Source organism: Temnothorax nylanderi, unplaced genomic scaffold (assembly GCF_030848795.1).
Source record: "Temnothorax nylanderi isolate EJ_2023f unplaced genomic scaffold, tnyl_v1.0 TNYL_tig0069_pilon, whole genome shotgun sequence".
Taxonomy (NCBI): domain Eukaryota; kingdom Metazoa; phylum Arthropoda; class Insecta; order Hymenoptera; family Formicidae; genus Temnothorax; species Temnothorax nylanderi.
Window position 1 is genome coordinate 191796 of NW_027249131.1, and position 20442 is coordinate 212237.

Here is a 20442-nt window from a genome sequence, read left to right on the forward strand (position 1 = left end):
AAATATTTCGATAAATCAAAGAAATCGTTTCTCTGCGCGCAGGTAAAGGAGGACTGGAAGTACGTGGCGATGGTGCTGGACCGCCTGTTCCTCTGGATCTTCACTCTGGCAGTTCTGGTGGGTACCGCGGGCATCATCCTGCAAGCGCCCACCCTTTACGACGATCGGGTGCCTATCGACAAGAAGTTCAGCGAATTCGCGACCACGACGGTGGTGAAGTGTCCGCCCCAGTAGTCCATGCCCGAGCCCTGCACCGTAGAGAAAGACTAAGGGCCAGACGTCCCGGGCCTAGTCTTTAGGAGTGTCCGCAAGTTCCACCTCCTTATCCTCAATGACGAAATTACGGTAAAAGGGCTCCGATTTTTGCGAAGAGAGTGATCGAAAGTATACGATCGACGGTTTTAAAGACGACGAGTGGGATGCTAAGCTCCTTTGAAAGAGGAAAACCGAAGGAGCGAAATAAACATCGTCTATTTGGAGAGACAGTGTCGATCGAAGGGTGAGAAAGAAGACGATGTATACGTTAGAAAATCCTGAAACGAGAAAACTCGGGGCGAGAAAACTCGTTGCTCGAACAAATTACACTCGGTGTCACCCAAATAAGGGCGCGTCGCTCGCGTAATAGACGTGAGATTCGCAGGAAGATCTACGTACACCTACCATAGTCTGCTCAAGTAAATCGTAATACGAAGCTGCCACTATTTAATCGGGTAATACATCAGGCTAACGGACATTACGGTGTAAACACTGTATAGTATAATTTTAGTCGCCTCGGGAACGAGGACTGAACGTCGACGATCGAGCTTCCGATCTCCGCCTGTCGTTCGTCGAAACGTGTACGAACGGGCGCTGAGTTATCGTTCGAATAGGGAGCGGAATAGTAAAAGCTCGACGTGAATTAGGGATTAACGCGAAAAATTAGTTAATGTCATATTTCATATTTCAGTCTACGTTGTAGATTTATAATCTAGAACGAGACAAAGATAGCTTTGACTGTTGATGACATCGCGATGCGGTTGCACTGCTGCAGCATCTTGCGCGCACATTTTACAATGAAGAACGTCTTAATGTGAGCAAAGGTTTTTTTCTTTCCGAACGTTTTTTACATTAAACGCATTGTATATCAATAATTCCGTAGCTTGTTGCAGCGTGTGCAATTTACTGAAGCTTGGGGCTTGCGAGCTTCTGCATTACAATAAAATGCGAATGAGAGGCTGCAGTACCATCGCAATACGCGCGATGGCAGCAATCTGTACGCGAATAATACTTCGCCTCGAACGACGAAAGTTGCGTTTTGTGAGCGTTTTGCCCTTTGCAACGCGAGCCGGGAGTCGCTCGCATTATGAGAATTAATTAGGTAATCAGCGCGTAGCTAGCTCGTCGTACACAGACCTTAGGGCGTAATCTTACTCGACGTGTATAACCAGTTGATAATTTTAGAAACGTAACCGTTTATACGAGTATATAATATGTATAATATATTTAAGAGCGACGGACGAGCCGATAGCGCGTCGGTAACGCGAAGTACTATTCAATTAAATACTATCTCAAAAATACTTAATCAACTAATCTTCCTTTTTGATAATCTTTCTACTATCAATTATTATACTTCCATAGTTAAACTTTCTGCGAGCTTCGTATCTGTCACTTAATTCTCTCGCTCTCTTCTTGATCTCTTTCCCTTTTCCCTTTTCCCTTTTCCCATTTCCGATAAGCGATGTAAATAACTTTATTTGTACGTGAAGTTATATTATCGTTTCCTCTTCTCTTCGCTGTTCTCTTCGCGAAGAAGAGAACGTACATCTAGCGTTCGCCGACGCATCTCGCGTTACCTCGTCCCAATAAAAATATATTGTATTTTGTAATGAAAAGTGAAACGCGTGAGAGTATGATAAAGAATAACCGATAGTACGGTAAGAACAAGTAAAGCATACGAATTCTAAAGCTGATAGTTGTAGGGAATTGAACAACCATTGACGCCGTTGTTCAATACCGTAGTTCGTGGTCGTTGTCACTGTGAGTCGTCATTTTGTTATATTGCCCTTTTTTTCGTTTTTTTTTTTATAGACACAGTTAACGCGTCATGTATGATACTTGTCATTTGTGGTCAGACGATTCGTCTGTCGCGAATCGCCCGTGCGGACTGTTACTCGCGAGAAACGTAAATCAACGTCGGAGAATCTTGGATCCTCTTCCTATCTAAATTATCGATTTGTCGCGTGTTCAGGAAATTCAGAGATGGAACTTTTTCTGTGATAATTCAATACGAATTTATATGTAATTCACGCTCCAGAATTGATGAAAATACTGAGTAACGTGTTATTCGTTTACATAAAACAATATTGAATCTTTCATTAACTCGAGAACGGGCGTCTGGGTTTTTTTTCCATAAATGGTCACCTAAGGTAATTTTTACATTCCAATTAAAAGTCATTATTATTAATTACATAATGCATATTTTTGATTGTTTTATAATTTATTAGTATTTAAGGACAATATGTACGTATAGATTTACTCAACACTTTCTGAAAAAAGTAAGGAGAAATAAACAAAAAAATATTTAAAGAGCAAAAGAAGCACATTAAAATTACCATGAGCTTTATTTTTTCGATACTGGGGTGTAAAAATCACCCCAGGCGCCCGTTCCCGGGTTAATTTAAGCTCAAGAAGCTTAATCGACCAATTATTCCCTTGAAACAAATACCCGGCTTTATCCGGTACCAACATTTACATGCACGAAAAAAAAGCACAAAAGAATTGACTTTCCCTTTCGATGAAACAAGAGGATTCACCGATTTTGCCGATAGCCTTTTAAGTCGACGATCGATACTCGCGTCGATGTACCCGATTCTTCGACGTCTTTTAGGACTCTTAGTCATAACTAACGAGTAATAATTTTCGCGCATTCTAGATATAATATTGTAGTACGATGAACTGTAAATATAAATATATATAGATATATATATATTTATTACTATTACGGCGAGGGGAGAAAATAAAGATTCCCCATTACTACTGCCATTAAAACGCAACGCCGATACTTTAAGAGCGTTTTTGCACCATCATTCGAATGGCCATCGATCGTTTAAGGAAAAAACAATTTCCGGCATACGATCGCTTCTTTCATTCGTCAATCAATCGAGGGACGGATCAGCGAGAAGGAATTTTACGCAAAATAATTTCTTCTCGAGACTCGAACAAATGTTTCTTCCTGACTGACCACGTGGCGATCGACGCCGATCGATCTATGCCGAATATTGTGAACGTGATCGCTACTCGATTGAAAATCGTCCAGTGAACGCCGAAGCGTTAGCAGACTCGTGGGAAATAAAGAGGCGTGCATTTAGTATCGTAGTACACTCAAGGAATTATTCTCCTAGCGAGAGAGAAAAAGCGAAACAAATCTACTCCGCACTAGGTCGTTAGGAAAACAACGCACACATTTTCTATGATAGAGCTATATATTTACTTGTTATAAAATGACACCGCGATTGGTAATATTCGCGTCGACGACGATTTTATAGCGAAGATGGCATTTAAACCCTAATTAATGCGGTGAAACAATATGTCAGTGTTCTAATTTCAACATTAGCTTCCGATGAACTGAAAAAAATAAGGAAGCCAGTTTTAGCCTAGCTCCTTTGTTTCATCGAAATTTAATTATCACGTATTTATTGCGACAGCGATAATGGCGATAAACGCTATTTGAATTCAAATTGATTAAATTGTGACACTTAACTATAAATTTATTTAACTATAGTAATTTAAGATTGAGATAATAGTAAAGACAATTCCATTTTTCAGAATACAGAGTATTACAAAATTAAAAATTTGTTATTTAAGTAAATTTTGATTAAATACACGTTTTGATATTTATATTTATTACTGTGGTTTACATTTTTTAAATATAAATCATATGGTCATATTTTTCAAATTTTGTGAAGGTACTTTTAGTATGATATTCTTTACATATTGAACATTTTATTTAGTTTTTAACATTTTTAATAGTCATTCTTCTTAATAATTGATATGCAGCGTCTCTCATTAGAACCTATTAAAAAAACTTGAACTTTGTTATAAATATTCTTAAAAACTAACTCCGGCGAAGAAATCGAAAAAATTCATATGCTAATATTATTTATAAAAGAGCATACATTTTAAATTTTATAAAATTTTTAACATTTCTGATTCTCTTGATGAGAATCTTAATAGAAATGAATACGCTGTTGAAATACTTGCGAGTTAAACAATCTACATACATTTAATAGATGTAATATTTATATTTAATAGATTGAAAATATTTTAATTTTGTACATTAAATGTGCATTAATTTTTTCTAATTTACCAACTTTTAGTACTAATTTTTCAATTTTTTTGTTGTCATTGTCAACAATAAAATGATTAATGAAAAGCAATGGAGTTGTAGACAACGTCCTGCAAACATACATCGCCAACTACGAAAATCACGTCGATGTGATCGAAATATTTGATCGGTAGAATGATCTTAGATTACGAATCGAGAACGAATAAGAGACAAATAGAGCGAATGAGGTATGCGCATTTAGATAATAAACTATTTAACAGGATAATAAATTATTTAACAGGATTAAGATGTAAATACCGTGTAAATAACGAGATGTAGCGAGTAAGTAAAAGTTATAAACGATTGGGCCCTTTTTTACGATTTTCAGATAAAATCGGTATCTTCCCGAAAAATTGTATGGGGCTTTTTAATACATTGTACTCATTGTAACACATTACTACATGCGTCATTTCACAAATTTTTAAAACAATTTTAATCCTTTGTTAGCCAGAGATAATAATATATTCGATCTTCGTCTGATTAAATATTGGAAATTTTTTTCAACGGGAAATAATAATAATTGATAAAGTTTGAGAAATAATTCACAATAGGTTATCCATCCGTTAATTGTTCTAAATGGTAAATTACGTAATTTTTATTAAATCCTATAATTTAAATAATTACCTTCCAAACTATTTTTATTATTCATTAAATTTTAGTAAATAATATTAATTCACAATCTTCGCATCGTTATATTATAAAAAAATAATCTTTACAAATAGAAGAATTATAAATATTCTTTTGAACAATAAAAAGTTATTCATATATTTGCATAAAACCCATTTGGATTTTATCAAAAGCAGCAACTAAAATGCCAATAACGTAAAGACATAAATCAATGAAAAAATTATGAAAGAAAAGCACAAGAGACAAATATATCTTTTTATTTGTCATAATCTTTCAAATCTGAAATTCTGTACAATTGATGCAATATTAATCTTTCGTCATGATATAATAACTATATATTCGTGATACGTTTTTCCTTCCTGCAATATTTTTTTAATATTAAATTTGCAAGAGATGTATTGCATTAAAAAATGTTTGCGCAATTCTTTTCATTTATCCCGTTTTCAATAGAATTCGATTGACGCTCGATACAGGATTATTGAAAATTCGAGCGCCATTAATTAGCGTTTGGTCACGATGAAAAGAGCGTGGAATTATCTCAACGCTGGCGTACAAAGTACTGAACAGTATCGCATTAAATGCACCGAGCGAAACTCGCCATATTCGGGTGGAAAGAAAAAAAAAAGAGCGCTCGACGCAGAAAGGCATGACCAAATATAACGAACGAGAACGTATCTTGTTTGACATACGAAACGCGTTTGTCACGAGTGCGAAATTAAAAACCGCAGAAAATTCGCATTTGTTTGTTTGTAATCGCGCACAAAATGTTAATAATTGTATTTTATCGTGCCGATGTGTATATGTATATGCGATCGTTTTAGAATGTCGACAATGCGCTCACACGCAATACCGATAATAATGCGTCTGATAAAATCGAGTGAATTGTATGAAGACAATAAACGATCGATTCCTTTTCCAAACGATTGATAATTGAAGGGGTTATTTGCGAAATAAGACGTAATCTCTTGAAATGGAGCTTTCAGAAGTAAAAGGAAAACATTTATCTGTGTTAATATCAAGTGAATTATCTTTTTGTTCCGATAGATCTTCTTTGTAAGACTATAAAAATAAATCGATTAAAAACGTACACGTCTTTAATGAATTCTAATTGTCAGCGTAGTAAAATTATGATAAAAATATTCACGTGCAATGTAATCCACATGCTTCGTTGGAAGATATGTCTCGTTTCGAAAATAACCCCTGCAACATATGAGAGATCGGAAAATAAAGACATTTTTAGAACAATTCTCGTATATCGAGAAACTTTATTTGCAAACAGAATGCGCATTTAGCGCCAAATGCGCTGGGCTTCAACACGAGATTCCCGTATGCAAACATAAAATGAAAACTGCAGCCACAATTAAACGTTAGATGCGACTGTCTACAGACTTATCCAGACAAACTTGCATAGCTGCATAAGCATATGTATAAAAAAAAATTATTCAATCGCATTTCACGCGCGTTCTTACGATAGAAATGCAATTGGATAATTTTCTTTATGCATATAATTATGCGGATATACAAGTTTGTCTGGATAAATTCTTAATGTCATTTTTTTGTAGCTCATCCAAGTATGAGGATACGTTAATCGATATAAACGTGTAGGAAAAGTCGCATTTAGCGCTAAATGCATTGTAAAAAGTGGATTGGACGTCGTCGAAGTATATATAAAATCGACGCTGCGCAGTTCTGCGATTTTAACTCGTCTCGAGGGATTTCGACATGCGCGAAGAGGTGAGACTTCGCGGTGTGTTCAAGACTTCGATTTTAATACCGCGGGTGATTTTTATCTCCAACGGGCCGAGGCCCCGACCGACGATAAATCATCGCTTCCAACCCTCGAACTGCGTATTTGATAGCTTTTGCGAATACCGCATACTAAACCGCATTTAACGAGTTAGGCTAAAGGCGAGGAGAGTAAGGAACGGTACGGATAGATTATTGTAACGATATAACATATAGTGTGTTATAAAACGAGCGTACCGTATAGCAATAGAGCGCCGTCAACGTGAGCGTGAACGGGGAGAGTTTTACGGTAAACATTGGAATAATAATTATCACCGTTAGATACGATTATTATGTATATCGTTTGTTAAATATGTACCTACTAACTAATTATATACTAACGACCGTCGTTCTAAGGCTACACGATATAAGGACGAGATTCTTGTTGCTTGGTTTTGTAATCATGCTTGACAAAAGCATACGGAGAAATAAAACTTGTTGTCGTAGAAAAAAGTTCCCCGCAGTTCTTTTCGCGTGCGCGAGTGCCAACCGCCGCATACGAGAGCGAATCGATAATTATCAGGGCGCGCGCGGGGGATGTTTCCTTCATCCCTATTGCACCCGACAGATCTCACAATTCATATCGCTGTCTCCGTGGAATTGTTCGCCGTTAACCACTCCTGCACTTCCGGTAAGGATTCCTTCAACCACTTTATCGCGAATTTAGCGTGCGCTTCGACCATCGCCATGGTATACCCCACGATCTTTATGCTTTCGAGATTATCCTCGCTGAAAGTCTGAAACTAAAGGATCAAATGGACATTAAAATTGCACAATTGCAATTTTATAATATTCAAAAAGATTTAATGTCTTTTAAGTAACACAAGAAAGAAACGTAGAAATTTTTCCCAGCATAAAAATGAAGATTATAGTGAATCCATTTATTATTAATTATCCTATTGTCTTATTATTTTAGTATAAATTATTATTTCTGCGCGTAATATTAAATCACACTTACGTCTTCAAAGTCTTCCTCGCTGATCAAGCCGTTTGTCATCGCCAATGCGAAAGCTTTTACGATCGGGCGACATTTGGAGAATCTAAACAGACATGAGACAACATCGTAATCTGCTTACAAGTTTGACGAAGAGATAAGAAGTTTGCAAAGTACCTTGTGACGATAACCTGCCAATTATTTTGCACGAACTTGCTGGCGATTTCCGCAGCGACCGGATTTTGCGGAAAACTTCTTAAGATCCTTTGCGTCTCCTCCTCGTCGTACATCTTCCCCTCGAGAAGCTCGCTAAGTACCCTAACATACATTAACATGAATTATATCCCCGCAAACATGCTGTCAAGTTTTTATATTTTTGCAGGATATTTTTGAAAATTTTAATACTTTAGCAGATTTTTCTTGAATCAATGTGTAAAGAATCTGTCACTTTTTATTTAAAATTTTACTGAACATATTTTTCGCACTATTTAATTTTAATTAACTTTAATAAAATATCTTGCTCTAACTAGGAATTAAATTTAATCTAAAAAAAATTTACTTAGAAATAGATAGAGGATCTATTATTTATTAACTATCCAATTTCTAAAAATTCTACCTCCAGATAAAAATTAGAACGATAATAAAAAATGTATGATGTTACTTATTTTTAACTTATTATACTAACAATTTCTACTTACGATTGCAGAATCCACGGCGTCTGGAAGCATGCAAATGCTGATAGAATGCGATTTTTTTCATCTCGATCTGCGGTGGAGTTTGCCCTTTCCACGAAGTAATTCCACTCATTCCGCGTGCCGTATCGTGCGATCGTACAGTACAGCACTTCGCGTGCGTACGCCGGCACACTAAGCAATCAAAATTATCAAAGTTTTACCTCCAAAATGGACCGTGAAATCAAAATCATTCTTTTAAAAATGAAAATTAATTCGAAAATGTCATCATACAAATATTACTTTTTTCTATTTTCTTTATGTTATGCGCATAATATTGCGCGTTATGGTTAGTATATATAAATAGGATTAGTATTGTTTTTTTATACGTTTCGGTGTAATTGCCATGAAAGAAAAAAATTACAGCAATTTTCATCTCAAATTTTGAAACAATTTAGTGATTTATTGTTAGATAATACAAATTTTCTATCGACGATAATATTAATAAAAATGCAGCTCCCAATCTTAGAAAGACAGGCAAAAATGTATAGCACATTAGTTGGGATTCTATTTTATTTGAATAACAAAATTTTGGAATAAAAAAAGTAACGACTTGTACAAAGACTGTAATAAAGCCACACATCATTATTGTTTGAAAGTCGTATGAATGTAAATAGGAGCGAATTTCGAATTACAAATTAGGCATTTTTATCAAACTTACACTTCGTCCGCATCGGAATGGTCCTTCAATTTTGCAAAATGACTCCTGGCCCATTCGAGGCATTCCGCATTCTCGAACGCGCAAGCTATCGTAAGAGTGGTCAAAGTTAGTCGTGATCCCTCATCGACTTTCCATCCCACGTCCGAGTACAATTTCGAAGTAAATTTTAATGTAAATTCCTGTAAACGATCCATTCATCAAGTCATTTCATCGTATTACTATTCAACAATAATGTAAATTATTATTAAATAATAATGCGATAAAAATAACAAATTAATTTAAATACCTGTTTTTTTTTTTCAAATAAATTTTAACTTCTGGATTTCTTAAGTTTTTGAAATTCTTTATTGCTTTAATAATGTTATTTTCTGTTCATAAGCATACTGCGTTACCTGAAAGGCGCTAAAACCAGATGTTTCGTAAAGGAGACCGTTCAACTTCAACAGATGACGCATCAGAGCACCCCAGGGAGCGTAATGCCGTTCCTTCATTTGCATATATTTAATAAAGTCGAAAGCGGTCGCGTATTTCGTCATACCGACCGCGGCGAGTCCGAGCACATCGTCGATGAGCGACGCCCTGGTTTCTGCCGGAAGGGCCTCGTGATTTTCCTCGAGAGCCTGCGTCAGGAGCTTCCAATTTTCCTCGTCATAGTGCACACGGTAATAACCTTGAAGGCAATTAATAACGATAGGGCCAGATACTTGCATCCCGTTTCGCAATTTCATTAAATTGGAGGATATTAAATTTAATGTATCATACTCTCGCGAAGAAGTTATTTTCTGCATGAGTAAAATTTGAAAGAATCATTTGTTACGAAATTAAAAATTGCGTTATAATAATTAGAAATAATTAAAGAAGAAAAAGGAAAGCGTCAGAAATTAATTAAAATACAAAGTAAAACAAATGTTTCTCATTTTATTAGAGGATGTAAATTGCTTGCCAATAAATATCTGAAAATATCTAGATAAATTTTACTTATCTCCCATTATTAACAATTTAAAATAACAAAATTTGTAATTATCTTTCTTCAACTCTTATTATAATGCTCTATTTTCTCATTAGATCATCATCGAAAGAAATTATAATTAACACATTAACAATTTCAATTAACAATTAATAATTTCATATATAATAATGAAAGAAATATTTTGCTCATTCTGATAAAAACGTCTTAATTGTTCGTAGCCAAATTTTTTTGAGGGATGCATTTTTTGAGAGAAATTATGTAGCTAACCTGTTTTATTCACATTGAACACAATCCAAGAATCTTGAGCGCCAACGTTCTGCACCACCATCTCCGCTTCGGAATGCAACCACAGCTTTGTCGGAGATGACCAATCATTGCTCGTTTTGTTAATATAGTCAAGCGGTACGTACCACGTCGGTTGAGTGTCAGATAATGTTTGCTCATACGTAAATCTTAGCTGTGCAACATATAATATAGTTGATGATAATAAATATTTTACATCGAGAAACATATTGATGCAAATTATGCAAATTATGATCTCCCATAGGAGATTAAGTACGCAATTTAATTCGTAGAATTTAAATTGCACCTGTCGAATGACAGCGGTGCCTTCCTCGTATTTCCTCTTGACGCTGACAATCGGATATCCTCGATGCGAAATCCAAGAGTTCATTGCTTCGGCCAACGTGATTTCGATGGGTAATCCGATAGTTTCTTCCGCCATCGCTTCCCAGAAATCGTCAACGTTCGCGGTCGAATAGTTCCTAAAAAAGACATTAATTTACAAATATTTCAGTATATTTTTCTGTAGCGAAACGTGGAGCACAGTACTATTAATGCATCCCTTTGTATGTATCACGCGACAAGATTGTACAATTTTATCTGTATGACATTGCGACGTTCAATGCCATACGAAATATGTATATCGATGATAGGTGCACTTATGTAACGAGTCCGATAAAGAAGCATGAGGAATAATGGTCGGGCAGCTCGTGACATTCAACGACTGGCATTACCATAAAGCCAGCGGGATAACTCGCTGTAAAACGCGTCGATTATCGTTTCGATGACTGAATCAACGCTGTACCGCGCATATGTGCGAATACGGCCGAGAGCGCGAGTGATATAAACGTCGATGCCGCGGGATTACACGATTAATGAACGTACGACGGTCCGGCGCGGCGGTCGGAGGAATAAAACGACGATAATGTGATATACCCACCACCTCGCTATGAATTTCCGGTAGCCGTTCCTAAAGGCGGTATCGTTTATCACGCCATGCAACATGCGAATCAAGCATGCACCTACAAGAAGCAATCGGAATGCAGAGTCACATTATGCATCAGCGTTACGAGAGCGTATATTCGATACTGCCTTTCGAGTAAAGCTGAGTTTATCCGACATTTATTTCACGTGTTCGCATGTTCAGAGAGATATACTGATTCCAATACTTGTTGAATATTGGAAAAGTCGCGTAGAACAGTGAAAAAAATATGCTGAAAAGCAATATAAACTTTTTCACTAACTACAAAATTATTTAAAATAAATAATGCAAATTTTAGATAGTTATAAATATTAACATACAGATACTTGTGTTCTTGTAATAATATTCAAATAATATGCAAATTTTAGATAGTTATAAATATTAACATACAGATATTTGTGTTCTTGTAATAATATTCAACTGTTTCATATTTATTTAATAGCATTCTTGTGTAAAATGCGCAAATATTAAAATGTTCGAATAGTCACAGCTCCACTGTCGATGTAGCTAATATTGAAAGTAAAATACTAATGCCAATAGTATTCAAAAGCAACATAATGATACTTGAAAGTATCACAAGCATTGCTCGAGGAAGAAATGATCTTTACCTTTCTTATGTCGAGCGTTGTCGTCCGAAAAATCCAAATGAGCAGGATTTATGTTCGATTGCAGTGGCTTTGAAACGCTGTAGCTATCCTCTTCCATGGCATCCCATTGCACATTAGCAAGAAAGGCATGATTAGAGTCCAATGACGAATCTATCTGAAAATAAAATCTCATAAAAACTTTGCTTTCCTTGGAAGAAAATACTGTACTTATCTAGACACCATGAAATGTGTGAATCAATTATTTCAAAAAGGTAACATAAACATAAACTGTAAACCAAATTGAAAGAAAATACTAAAAAATCAATTTTTAATATTAATATAAAATAAAGAATATAAAAACAATTATAAAAATTAAAAGAAATCTTTTTCCCCGTATAAAGAATGTTGTTTTTTCCATTTGTATATAAAAAATTTTGCAATTTTGCACCGTGTAAGTAAAATTCATTTTATTTATTTACTCGTAATTACCTTTTTCAAATAATTAATATATGCTTTAATATTAACTGTAAAAGTACATAATTTTAATATAATTATGTTTAATATAATTTGACATAAGTATACGTTTAATATAATTTAACGTATGTTGCAGCACAAAAAACTGTTTGTCGGACGTCGGTATGCACTTTTAGAGTTAATGGATGTCGTAAATATTATTCCAATTATGTGCCTTCTCGATCATCGCGTGTCGCAAGTGGAGAGTGGAGCCTTCAAGTAGCCAAACGTCCGTCCAGTTCTTCATGTTCACGACACCGCCCAGCCATTGTTCTCCTATCAGGCTTATCAGAGCGCTTAACGCGTCCGTCTTCGTGACCATGGGAGATCGATCCGCGGCGTAGAAGAGCGATTGCCTTGAAAACAATTTAGCTTGATATAACGCAATGTCGAACGTACAACCATTGTAGAGTATAATGGATTAGCCTGGCAATACATTTGCATCCAGTCGCAATTTTTTAATATAAATAGCAAGCATATATTTTAATAATTAATTTTAGTATTTTAAATAAGATTTTTTTCTTCAAAAGATCTTTCATACAATAGTTATATCGACTAAAAATTGCTCTTCAACCAAATCTTGCTTGAATTTTATTTTGTTGTCAGACTTTATTACAATTTAAAAATTTTTTGTATTTGATATTTTAATTAAAATCTGAAATTAATTCATACAAAATCTTAAAATTAATGCATTTAAAAATGAAATTTTATTATCTCTTGGAAGTTTATGAGAAAATTACAATCTTCTCTAGCAAAATAATTTCGCTAATAATCTAATTGTATTCTTGTAAATGCAATAACACCATGATCTCTCTTACTTCAATGATATCAACCCCGGGCTTCCAGCGTTATCGACGATTCGCGACGGTAATGCGACGATATCCAATTTCGGTAGCGGATAAGGCATCGAGAATATGTCGTACAAATGTGTAACAATTTGGTCGAGCTTGTCGAGGAGATAAATCCCCCGTGATCGCCTCTTCGGATCGCCCCAGAAAGTCACCCCCGTCGCGTTATCAAGCCCCGTTTTCGTCTCGCCCAACGACTCGACCTCGCCCATTACGAAAGCCAGATTGTAAGGCGAGAGCAACGGGGTATCGCTGAAGGTGTCGATCACTCGATCACCCGATCTTGAAAGATACAAGTCACACACTGATCATGATCACTTCTTCAACTCATAAAAATTGCGCACGCGGGAAGAAGAATGTAAAAAAAATAATGACACGTGAAATTAATTCACTACAATTGCACCGAATCAATATTTTAATGAAAAAAATATCTTACTTTAACTCACTTTAATCTTACTTTAATTTGAAATAAGAAAAGGTCAAACTGATCAAATTGATCAAAACCAATAAAGCCTGATAGCATTTAAAAATTGCCATATAGGAATGATTAAAGTTACAGGCGATTTTCAATTTTTTGTTTCATGCTATGTTTTTCGGTTTTCACTTGAAAAAACACAGTTGAGAAAACAATAGTGAAACTGGACAGTCTCGCTATTTCAAACAGATATAGTCCTCTAAGCACGCAACGTTGACACAGCTGTAATTAACAGTATGATATACGCACGTGTCTTTAGAGATATTGAGAGGCATGTTCGACAGGACTCGCGCTTCGCGCGGACGTGCCACGGACACCGAGAAGACAGCCTTGAGATTCACGTCGTCGAAGATAGGCAAGAGATGCGAGGCTCCCACGGGTTTCAACCGCGTTCCGATTAACGATCTACTAAAAATATATGTGGAATCGTTGAAAAATTTACTAAAGCATGGTTCTGTTAAGCTAAACACGTTTAAAAATACAAGTACAACGATAATACTTGAAGAAATTTTTCTTAACATTAAGTGAGATTAATATTAAATATTTTAAAAGTGAACAGTTTTAACGTTAAATAAAAAAGATTAAATATATAAAAACATATTTTTATCATTTTTATATTATCAAAAGAATATTAATAATAATTCTATAATACTTTGTAATTATCAAAAAATTTCATTAGTATTATGAGTATAGTTATATCTTTTGTTTTAGTTCTCTAATATAATCAGCAATTAGTTAATTAATTTTCCTTGTTACTATAATCATAGAAAAAACTTACTTTCCTTCACCGGGCTCTCTGAAGTTGACCGAATAAACCGCCTTTCCATCAAACACAATCTCGTAATCGATCTCCAGGCTGTACGTCCCCGGATTCATGGCGACGGCCGGATATATCACGTGTAATCCGTTATTAGCATCTTCCTCATATCGCTGGATCTCCACATCGGTTACGCTCCCGTTACCGGAAGTTACCGTGGTGGACGTCGTCGATCCAGGCGTCGTCGTCGCGTTCACAGATTCCGCGATTTTCTCATCGGCCACGGACGAGCTTTCGTTCGTCGAAGGAGAAGTTTCGTTAGCCGAAACGGTCACGTTTCCTAGAGGAAAATCCGTAACAACGACGCGCGTTGTTTCATTATCCAATTGCAGAGATGACATCACAGTAGGAGCCAGAGTGGTAGCATTGTCTGCGTTAAACAAATCGTTGTCCGACATTAGACACAATCGATTACGTAATTTTTACTAGGAAACGAAAGTTTCATATAAATTCCAAAGTGATCGTTTAATTACCAGTTTTTTTATATATATAAATTGAAGAATAAAACTAGATATTTAACCAGCTGAATTACGTAACGTTTAAAACAGTGAAAATAAAATACTTTTTCTTTTTAATTTAGAATTTATCGCGAAGGTTACACAATTGACCACCTGCTACGCTGTTGTACTAGATATTAACACAGCTGCAAGCTAGCCGTCATCTTATCGCACATATTTCACTACCAGAAATCTGTTGCTTTGTTAACCCGTTGCTTTATAACAACGAGTTACATTCGCGGTGCAGATTATTATCCAAATGAAACAAGCACGAGTCACACTCGTGACATAGATTGCGATTCAAATCCAACAAACACTAGTCTCACTTACAACACTTAAGAGTGTAAATTTTTGCATATATTTAACATATGTTTAAAAAATTATTTAAAGTAACTAGTTGATCACATTATTTGGCTTATATATATAAGCCAAATTATATTGAATTATTTGAACGTAGTTAGTTTTTCACTTAATTAATTCATTTATCTATCTATCTATTCTTTTATTATCTATTTCGTATCGATCGCGAGGTATTCCTATTAGTTAAAATTTAAAAAAAAGCAGAAAATAATTTTGATAAGAAATATCGACATTTTCGAAAGAAATACCAGTAGCGTTCACTTGGCCGCCTTTATCGTCATCTTCGGCACGTCTCCTACGCCTTCTTTTTGCTCGCGCGCCGTTCTCTTCTATGAGCGACAGCTTATAACGCGTCGCCGTGATATTTCTCGCATTCAGAGACAATTTGTTTAATGGCGTGGTGTCGTCCACACGAAATTCGATGACAACTCGTCCTTTCAGCTTCGATGTCGCGTTGACGTCATTCGACAGCGTCAACTCGAGACTGTATCTCGAAGGGTGAACGAAAGGCGATATCGTGTCCGTAATGACATCGTCCCCTTCTTCCACCTCGTCCTCGATAAGGGCTAATGGATCGTACATCTAATTAACAGAAAGCGCAAAGTTTGAGAAAAATTATTATTATTAAAGTGATGGGTTATGTTCCATTATTTTGCATTTTAAAGCCATAAATGTAAAACAGCACTGATTTATTAATTAAAATTTGATGGCAATAAGATAATAATGTCTTTAAAATAATAATTTCTTTTACATGTGAACATTTTTTATTTTATAATTTTAATTTTTCCCCTCAAAAGTGTTGCATTTAAAATTGCTATAACAAAATATCAATTGTGATCATGATACTAAATTATTAATAATGACAAACAATCTAAAGTTACAATAAATTACTTACTCTCGTTTTGGGCATCGTGCCGATATTCCATCCGATCAGGCCGGCGACGATCACAACGATCACAATCAGGGCAACGAAGGAGAGAATCTTTTTGTACGTTAAGAACCAGCCACCCTTTCGTTGATGAACAATTTCCTCGCAGGGCGGAGGCAGCGCGGTGTTACCCTCATACGTCTGCATCATGCAGTCAGCTGAAAGTGTTAGAGGCGCGATAAAAAAGATGCGCACGTTTATTGTCGCACTCAATATTCGTGCCTATTGTTCCTATTTAATAGGCTGTAGCACTTTCAAATTGACCGTCAATCGTGGCGATCAGGTAACGGGCCACTTGACACGTTATAACTGTTACAAGTTATTAAATATTATTACTCTTCTCTAAATCGATAATTTAATTTTTCCTCTTGATTGGATAAATTAAAAAGCTTGAGAAAAATCATTTAAGCAGAAACGTCTACATTCTCCAGTTTCGTATGTTTAAGAAATGAAAATTAGAAAGTTTTTATATTATAGTCTATATATCTTGAAAAACTATCTCACATAAATATTTAACGATTTAAATAGATAATTAATTTAAATGTTAAAAAAATTATAAGTTTTTATGATCATTTATTTAAAAAATATTATAATTACAAAAGAAATTGATAGAGATAAGCTAAATGAATAATATAAACACTTTAAGGAGAATAACAAGAAGATAAAGATATTTATAAATGTAAAAGAAACTTTAAAATTAATCTTTGAAGACGAAAATTTCCGCTTTTTCTCAGATAATGTTCCTCTCAGCATACATATTTTATTTAATAGACATATATTTTCTTAGAAATATGACAAGCCGCCATAATCGAGACCAGTAATTTCGAGTTTACGATCAATCGATTAAATCATAGAATCTTAAAGCAATTAAAAGCAATTAAAATAATTACGAAAATTATAAAGAAGGCTTGTAAGCATCGCTGAGACAATTGACGACTCGAGGCGAGGCGCATATACCGATTGTCCATACAGTCCATACCAGTTTTGAAAAAAAAATTGCAATTATCCGTGAGCGCGCATCCATCGCATCGCGACGAATTTCGCGTTAGTAGTGCAACGCTAGAATCGCGGAATAATATGCGGATGATGTCATCGAAATTGGTTCCCCGTGATCGCAGGAATCCGCGATAGGCCCGTGAACGCAACAAGCGGCAAGAGACGCGGTTTCAAGGTCCTGCACTCGTGCACCTCGGCCGACTACGTATCAACTCCCAGCATTCGCGTAATCACCGGCGCGCCGATAACGCTCGTATCGGTGCCGTTCGCACGGTATTAGCGGCGACGGTCTGCATTGATTTTGAGCGGGCGTAACTTCTAACGAGGAATATTCACAACAAAAACAGGCATACTTTCCATAGTACACTGTTACTGCTTCACCGCGTGTATAAGAATGCAGCTAAAATTTGTTTGCATGGCATTTCATCAAATACTACGAAGTTATAACGCATCAACAGTGAATGAAATAAATTCGCATCGTCACAGAAAACCAAGAAAAATAGCACGAGAAAAATAAGCATTATTTGCACCTACAAGTAAAATTTGAAATATTATATTAATTGAAAAAGTTTGTCTTCAATAAAACGCATTATGCACTTTTGACTTTGCTAAAAATTTTGAGAGATATGCCTTCAAAACGGGTAAAGCACACTAGAAGATGTCATATCGCATCTTTTCTTCATGTTGAGATTAATATCTGCAGATCTGTTAATCCTTCTTCTTTATTTATTTATTTAAATAATATTCTTATTATTTGCTTGTCCGGAAATTCTCTATTATTATGTCACATCGTAGCGTCAAAGACGATGTTATATCACGTTTCTCGTTACACCATGTGAACGTGACTGTCACATAAACAAATGTCAATATCTTAATGCTGTATTCGAAACAGCAGTCTATACCAAGAGAAGTTTAAAATAAACTCTTTGAATTTTCAACAGATGCAAATGATGCACGGGAAAAAATGAAATTGCTCAATTAAACGTCGACGTCTCGGGCTGCCACAAACATAAGTTAATTCAATTGGATATTTATTGGACCAAATATTTAAATTATTAAAACACTGTTTTTTGTTCATTAATATTGATGTTGCATCAATAGATTTTATCTCAATTACACTGATGTGACTGGATGCTATTGATACAGCATCATTTTTTTCCGTGTGCCCAATAGATATACTCAAGTACTCAGATACCAAGTAAAATTTCTTTACTTGTACGTACAATTGTTAATATTTTAAAGTAAAGCTAAATTTGTTAAGTTTAACATTAAATGAGAAAAATCTAGTAGTTTTTACATATTCCTGTATTTATACCTTCCATATAGAATTAAATCTTATGATATTCTAGTCTATACGAAAGTATCATGTTACAATTTAATTTTTAATGTAATTTCTTTTTCTGCAACAATGTCACGAAATGTTGAAATGTTGGTAAAAACTTGCAACGGGATCAGCATTAGTAACGAAGATATTACGAATGAATATCGAAGGTAATCTCAAAGTTGGCAACACATGTAACACAGCGAACAGATAGCATCAGTAATAACATAATTAATGCGCGAGAGAATTATTTCGAAATACTCGAAATTGATGTGACACCGCTTCCACGTGCATGCACATGCATATTTTAAAAGATTATATATTTGTTCTGAGAGACAGTTTTATTGATTTTTCAATGATTTAACGCATGGAATATTTACAAGCTTGTCTGAATATAACTAATTGCGTTATTCAATAGGTTTTTTACTGACAATGAGTCATTTAACTGACTGAGTTATTTGACAATAACATATCGTTACATACTTGCAATATAAAATTGTAAATGTTGAATCCGACTTCCAGCTTGTTATTAATTTATGATCAAATAAGTAAAGTAAAAAAATTCAAAAATTACTAAATAAATAAAATAAGTTCTTGTGAGTTTTGCATTACACGTAACAGAGGATCGAAAACCGTACCCTCAAAATCTCGCACGATTATAGCCGTCATAAAAAGTCAACGATCAACGAGCTACAGTGGTTCGGCGCAATGATTTAATTTAGTTGATTAATTTACGGGCACATTCATATCGATACAAGCAATTTCATATTTGTACATTTAACGATAAAGCAAAATTTGAATAAGTTAATTTGAATGTTCTTCTTTAAGCGATTCTTAAAAAAAATTCTGAAATAAAGACGAATTTGGTAAAATAGAAATTGTTTCTCAAGTATCGAAGATATGACGGTGTATGTTTAATTGACAAATGCAACTGATACAGTAATAAAACAATTAAAATAACGGATGTATTTATCAACGGAAGTGAATTAATAATTGTCAGCGTTAACTATCAAAAGACACCGTATATAACTTTCTGATAAGAGCATTTAACTTAAAAAAAAAAGATTTTTTACTTATGCAGTAAAAGTATATTTTCAAAGACATTTTTTTCCTTTATTAAAAATAATAATATTCAACGTGGTATAATTTTCCAAAGTTTAGTTAGTTTTCCACTTTACTTCTTTATTACAGCTAACACACATATCTCAGTTTATAAATTTAACTTAAAAAAATGTATAATGCAATATTGTTTTAGAAAAATTTTTTTGATAAGGATTTAAAATTAGATATTATAATTTTCAAAATTTAACTTAAAAAAATACTATAAACATTTTTTAAAATAAAGATTTCTATTTTAACTGATGTAATTCCATCAACGCTAGTTTATAGGCATAAAAGCAACGATGGCAAAAGCAAAAACAGCTGTTATCCACTTACAATTTCGCTGTCCATAGGACTGCCAACTGCTAACGGATCCTCGCCGCATCGTTCCAATTTGAAGAAATATTTAATGAATAATACGAAGGTATTCTTAAGAAGAACGACAACGAAAATGCGCGAAAATACGAAAAGGCGGCTTTGGAGAACGAATGCGCATCCGACGCGGAAACAAAATCGCGAGCGTGGCGGCGCACAGGTAACGCAGGTACAACTGCAATTAGCCGTTCTACCTTGTGACGCCGTGTGTGGATGTTGGTCGAGAAACACTCGCGGGTTTCCCCCACTTATTCTCTTCGTTCGTCAGCTCTCCGTGTCGTTCTCAACG

The 20442-nt window shown here is 35.0% G+C and overlaps 2 protein-coding genes across 5 annotated transcripts in view; one reads left to right on the forward strand and one right to left on the reverse strand.

Moving 5' to 3' along the window:
* Nachralpha4 (nicotinic acetylcholine receptor alpha4) overlaps positions 1-2963 on the forward strand; it is a 169067-nt gene extending 166104 nt beyond the window's left edge. For all 4 annotated transcript variants that reach the window (XM_071708510.1, XM_071708512.1, XM_071708511.1 and 1 more), the window contains one exon: positions 43-2963. In XM_071708510.1, coding sequence (XP_071564611.1) covers positions 43-234 — 192 coding nt within the window. In that variant the 3' untranslated portion in view covers positions 235-2963. The remainder of the gene's footprint in view (positions 1-42) is intronic.
* A 2268-nt stretch (positions 2964-5231) lies between these two features.
* LOC139773791 (endoplasmic reticulum aminopeptidase 1) lies at positions 5232-20400 on the reverse strand. The gene is made up of 17 exons (XM_071708503.1): positions 20115-20400; positions 16328-16518; positions 15681-16014; positions 14537-14945; positions 14008-14166; positions 13254-13565; positions 12611-12791; positions 11944-12097; positions 11294-11375; positions 10661-10835; positions 10339-10528; positions 9494-9771; positions 9102-9280; positions 8408-8575; positions 7887-8027; positions 7734-7815; positions 5232-7518 (listed from the first exon to the last, which is right to left on the reverse strand). Exons 1-17 carry the CDS (start codon positions 20161-20163, stop codon positions 7354-7356), a joined length of 3249 nt encoding a protein of 1082 aa, XP_071564604.1. The 5' UTR covers positions 20164-20400; the 3' UTR covers positions 5232-7353.
* Between the last annotated feature and the right edge of the window lie 42 nt (positions 20401-20442).